Genomic DNA, 6232 nt, shown 5'->3' on the forward strand with positions numbered 1-6232 from the left:
TCTCTATGTTGTATTTGAGGGTCTTGCTTTTTTTTCCTACTTATAATATGCAATAATAGTAACAATAGGAACTTCTTATACTCGTGCCGCCTGGATGCCCTGTTAATGTATAACGTGATAATACCGGCAATTGGAGAGCAGTGAATTATTGATCAGAGCTATGATACACAAAAGCCGTATGAGCAGTCTAGAGTACTTATCGGTCCTGCTATCTGCCTAGCCCAGCCAGTTAAGTCCAGAACACCAATAACAGCCTCTTCGGTATGAATCATTTATTTCAAGCACAGTGGGTTTATATACCAAACAGACAGACCACATCGTACCATAAAATAGGAAAATAACGTTTTGTACAAGATTTAGCCAAATGTGGCTGTGAATAAGGGAGATAGTAAATGATAGACAGGGCATAATTCATGAATGGTAAATCGTATAATAATAGTTCATAGTTCAAAATAAAGCCTACGATAAGAGGGACACAAATATGAGTAGTTTATTTAGTTAACAATTATGCAATAAAAACTTATGCATAGTACTGGTCCATAAATAGATACTGAAGTTACCACTCATTATCCTTATCGGGACATAACAGAACTGTCCATTTTATTTGTTCTTACATCATAGTTATCTTTTTTACTAGTACTTCGTGATAGTGTGGAATTTTTGAACAGTTGAATACTTTGTCATGTGTTATTTTTTTACTACTCTACAAGTTTTTTGAAAGTCTTTAGACTGTTACGGTCTTGTAGCTTTGGTGTTTTGATCTTGAACATAGGTTATAGTTACTAAGGGAAATATTGGTTTTACTTACGTAGCCAACATATAGCAGTGGTGTCGTCTACTTATATCCATATAAGTAGTATATGGTGATGGTTAGACATAGAATGTATTTTGGCAGAAAACCGATAATGAAAGAACTGAAACGAAGCGCGATTGGTGGGAAAGTGCATAAACAATAAAATTAAAGAAGATGGATTGATATTTACAGAAGGAACATTGAAGATTGAGACAATTGATGGTTATTTTGCAAATTAAACTGCTTGCTATATGGTTATCAGAATTTAGTGAGATAGTCTGTAATTTGTGTCTAAGTGCATTCGATTATCCACAACCAGTGTTTTGTTCACTACATTTGGTGTCACTGCCAACCAGGAGGGGAACGCCGCTGCGGGTCTGGAGTGGTGGTGCTGGTTGGGGCAGTCTGGTGCAGAGAGGTGTCGTCGAGTGGAGTGTTCTGGCGGAGAGGCGTTGGCTGTAGCAGGTGTTCTGTTCACTACATAACTACTATCATTGAGTTTCTAGTAGAATAGTACCGACTGTATATTTCCGTTTCTCTGCCTGGAAATCTTAATTCATCGTCTTTGACGTACAGATTCACTAGTCCCTAGCCTATTTACAAACATTTTTTCTCTGACAAGTGATGATAACCTGGCTTCAGTCTAATAAAATGGTATTAATTCTTTTCACTTTGTAAATTTACTTCGTTTCAGGGAATTATATGTAGGAGAAAATCTGAACTAATGATGAAAATCGCTTCAATTCTACAATTTTTATGGCGATTTTACAATAACTTGATAAATTGCTAACAGTTATGAGTTGAAAAGAAATGTAGATTCTTACCTAGTAAATATGAATGAGGTTCCTATGGTTATGTACCAATGACGAGGCCTGTGATATTTATGCAGTTATTCCAAGTATATTACTTATGAGTACCTACCAATTTATCACACAATATTCCTGCTCGTGATTTATGTTGTCTGGTCTGATATACTACCTTGGCCATTTTTGTCATTTTCTGTATTAACTACTGAAAATATATTGATACTAATGTCATCAACTTGAATGTCAGTTTGTAACCCCTAACCCTAACCTAGGTACAGTTTCAACTCACATCACGATGACTGATCAAGAAGCTTATGTCACATGTGCGATTCCTATAATGAAAAAAAATGATGAGGATCTTTATTTAGATTTTCGATGACATGAATTTCATTATTTCTTATTCAGTAATATCTATAATAATATTTATAATGATCTCGCGAGTGCGGGATCGTGGACGCGCACTGCTGAGGAGTCCCATTATAGGACGAAACGGCCGTCCAGTGCTTTAAGGTTTTCCATGGTGGTCTAGCTTCAATTGACTCATGATTTGAAGTATGAAAATAACAATATTGATTTGGTGAAACCATTTTTCATGATATTATTTCTTCTGTTTATTTTTTACTTTTATTTCAGGAGGATTTAGATGTTTTCGCTGCTAATGATAGATGGATTGAATCATGTATAGCTCATACAGAGGATTTTCTCAGACCATTTAGGGTATTAAAGTTTGATACTTTAGTTATTTTTTATAATCATACTGTTTCTGTAACTGTAGCTATATAATTTGTGAATACGCGAATTCATATAAATCGTTTTATTGCGCGTCTATTGTTTCTACAAGAATATTTGATAAGAATAATAATAACGCCGGAAAAACGGATTATAACTAAATTATATGACTAACTAGCATGCTCGTTGACCACATGATTGCTCTCTTGACAACTTGGACTGAAGCATAAATGTGCCTAGTCCTACGTTATAGCTGACAGACTCTCTTGACAACTATTTAATTTTTTCAAATACAGCTTTCATGATTTCATAAGTAGATTATTTTTTTGTGTTTTGTTTAATAAAGAGATATGTTTATCAAATTAGCATTAAATTGAGCTTTTATTTTGTTCTACTTTATTGCTCCAAAGCGCTTATCTATGATACTAGATGAATTGAAGAATAGGATTTTCAGCACTTACGATATGGGCAACTTTTATAACCTGTGAACACCAATTGTTACATATTGTGATTTTTGCCCCGATTGATTTACGACGTAATGATTCCACCAATTGGAGAGCAGTGAGTTATCGATCGGACCAATGACATACGAAACCCTCACGAACAGTCTAGGGTACTTATTGGTCCTGCTTTCTACCTAGCCCAGCCAGTTAAGTCCAGAACAACCTCTGCTATATGAATCATTGTGCTCAATCATACTGAGTTTATTTATGTCAATCAGACCACATCGTACCGTAAAATAAAAAATAACATTTGTACAAGATTCAGCCAAATGTGGCTGTGAATAAGGGACATAGTAATTGGTAGACAAAGCATAACTCAGGAATGATAAATCGCATAATAATAGTTCATAGGTCACAATAAAGCTCATAATAAAAGGAACATGAATATGAATAGTTTAGTTACTTAACAATTATACAATAAAAAATTACACACAGTATTGATCCAAAAGGTACCACCCGTAATTCTCTTCGGGATATAACAGCAAAATATCTACCGAATTCATTCCATACACTTTTAGCTATCATCTTTAAGTTTATTGATTTTATAATTCCGAAGTTACCTTGATCATTCACTTTATAGTATAAAGTGATGTATATCTATATGTAAAATACAGAACTTTGAAAGACTCAGTAGTTTTCAATGACTTTAAAGGATATGTACATAGTTCTTATTATTTTGTTGCTTATAATTTCTATCCAATATCTTCTAATCAGTATTACGTTTCGTGATAGTAGTTTTTTTCTGTATGATAACAGTCATGACGTTGAATAATCAGCTGAGAGACCATCATTGCCAGGACTCACTTAGGCCATCAAGCCTCTTGTCCTTTCCAAACTGAATCTGTATGTGCTTCCGAACGATTTTCGTATAGTAAAAGTTAGATGTTTTAATTAAAATGTACAATAATGAGCAGCTATTTATTATTATTATTATCCAATGAACTGTTTGTTTCTTTTTTTTTTACCCTCATTATAGTCTGTCTTATCAACTGAGAATAACGATCGATTTGTATTGATTCTCATAAACGAAATTTTGCATCAACTTGATCAATTTATTCAAAGGAAATCATTCAGTAGAGTAAGTTTTCCAGTAAGTCTTCCAGGTTTTCCACGGTGGTCTAGCTTCAAATGACTCATGATCTTAACTGTATAAAATATAGTTTTCAACTTAGTAATAATACGTTTTCAGGGCGATTCTATAGTCTAATTCACGAAATATAAAAAAATTCCATAATTATTGTCTAAATTTTGTTTAGGTCAAGGCATTGGTCCTGATTACAAAATTGAGTCGTTGAATAAGACCTTCTGTACTATCAATTGATATTATAAGGAACGATGCTATTGGAGTAACCTTCATGACATCGATGAAGCATAAAGTCACATTAGTCACTTGTAAAATGTTCATTACTAGTTTTTATTACGAATTTACTAATCCATCTTTCACATTGACAACAAATTAAAATGATCACTAAACTTATGCTTCTTATTTAGTCAAGCCAGATGTTAAAACATAAACATGTTCACTTTAAACATCATCAGTTATGAAACAGATGACAGAGTAGTTACATACAAGATATTCAAAATAGAGATACAATTTTGTGCACCTTTCCTCTCTACTTCAACTCATTTTGTATTTACGTCACATAAAAAAAGAGAAAAAATCAACACTGTAACTTTATCATTCCATTTGAAGAAATTACATTTATTAACATTTAATGCACTTAATTAAGACATCATGTACTGGAATCAGGCACTTGTAACTGACTAATAAACATCGTTTGAACGTACTTTGGATTCGTAGTATTCCTGTACCAAAGTTCATTGTATGTCATCTTCTATTATCCTCTATATAACAACATTTATCAATTAGTTTGTCTGAAAATAACTGTTCCTTTTAAATTTTATTGATCAAAAGACTGTATCAGACAACATGAACTTTGTAAGGTATTTGTGAATTCGTAAACACTGGAGAGTAACGTTCCACTTTAATTAATCTACACCAAATATTGACAACATCTTTTCAAATAAATATAACTTTTGTTTAATTAACTATCTTCTGTACACTGGTAGGTCCTGGGTTCGAATCTCGCGAGTAATTGATCGTAGATGCGCACTGCTCAGGAGTCCCATAAAATGACGAAACGGCTGTCAAGTGCTTTCAGGTTTTTCATGGTGGTCTAGCTTCAATTGACTCATGATTTCAACTATGAAAATACTTTAGATCTTGTTGATAATTAGATAAATTACTGCATATTCATTATTCCCTAGATTTATATGACGAACTAACACCATACAATTGACTAGCTGTTATTCTGATAACGTTTCAGTTCGAATCGATGTATAATGGTCCCTACCGTTCCCTATATTTCTCAAAATAATGTTAGATAGAGAAGTTCAAAACCCATTCAGTCTTCACACAATAAAGTTCACTAATCAAAAAGTATTATACTCATTTATCGAGGTGCCGATAGTAGTGTGTTGTATGACACATCTGACTTTCAACGTAAGTAGTATGTAATACCAATCAATAGAGAAATGGTTGGCAACAGAAGCCCAAGAAGATCTAATTGATGTAAACAGAAAGTGAAATAGAAGAGGATTAAGAAGTGGAAGAATCATACAGAATGTGAAAGACAATTGATTGGAGGTTTGCAAGTGAGGGATTCAATGTATGGTTCTCATATTTCACGAACACTCTTTGTTATTTTTGTATGAAATAGTAAATAGGTTATCTCCATTCAAGTTTAGTTCATTACACTACTTAGCTCACAGAATATATGACTCTTAGAAATAATCTCACTGTTTAGCTTTATCTTTCATTCAAGGATTTGAAACAGACTGATGCTGAATTTAAAAAAACAGAATCATTATTTCATCATTCAAGCTACTTCTTCGAATTAGCCCGAACATCATAATTGCACATCAATAATTATTTTTCAAGACGGCACTTTCAACTAACTGATTGGTTATATACAGTTAATTAGAATGTACTTATACGAATATTTATGAAAATGTAATCTGATTGAACACTGACAATGTTTTTGTAGAGCGGGTCTATTTAATAGATTCTAATGAAATTAAAACGTTGATTCCCGTTCTTTTTTGCAGACAAAATTTTAAGAAATAAGATAATAAAGTGGACACACTTCTTTTACATGATCTAAAACTTGTCGAGGTTAGCAAGATGTTCAAAGGTTCTAATGTGGTAATGCATAAGTGAAAGGAACTCATCCATATGGCTCCATAATACTGGAGCCATGACAAGGTCTCAAAATCTCTCTCAGTCCCGATCACATAGCTTCAGTATTGTCTGTGTGCACTTCGACTGTGTAAGCTTGTCATTTTTGTTACGCATATATCTCTACAATACTCACACCACTTAACAACCAAAGCTTTAGCTA

The 6232-nt window shown here is 33.3% G+C and overlaps 1 protein-coding gene across 1 annotated transcript in view; it reads left to right on the top strand.

Annotated features, from left to right (window-relative positions):
• Nucleotides 1-2382, top strand: part of Smp_199440 (hypothetical protein) — a gene marked incomplete at both ends in the record, with an annotated part of 5819 nt that extends 3437 nt beyond the window's left edge. Inside the window, one exon of the mRNA XM_018790454.1 lies at nt 2233-2382. Coding sequence (XP_018644706.1) covers nt 2233-2382 — 150 coding nt within the window. The remainder of the gene's footprint in view (nt 1-2232) is intronic.
• Nucleotides 2383-6232: the final 3850 nt, after the last annotated feature.

The sequence above is a fragment of the Schistosoma mansoni genome (assembly GCF_000237925.1).
Source record: "Schistosoma mansoni, WGS project CABG00000000 data, supercontig 0303, strain Puerto Rico, whole genome shotgun sequence".
Taxonomy (NCBI): Eukaryota; Metazoa; Platyhelminthes; class Trematoda; order Strigeidida; family Schistosomatidae; genus Schistosoma; species Schistosoma mansoni.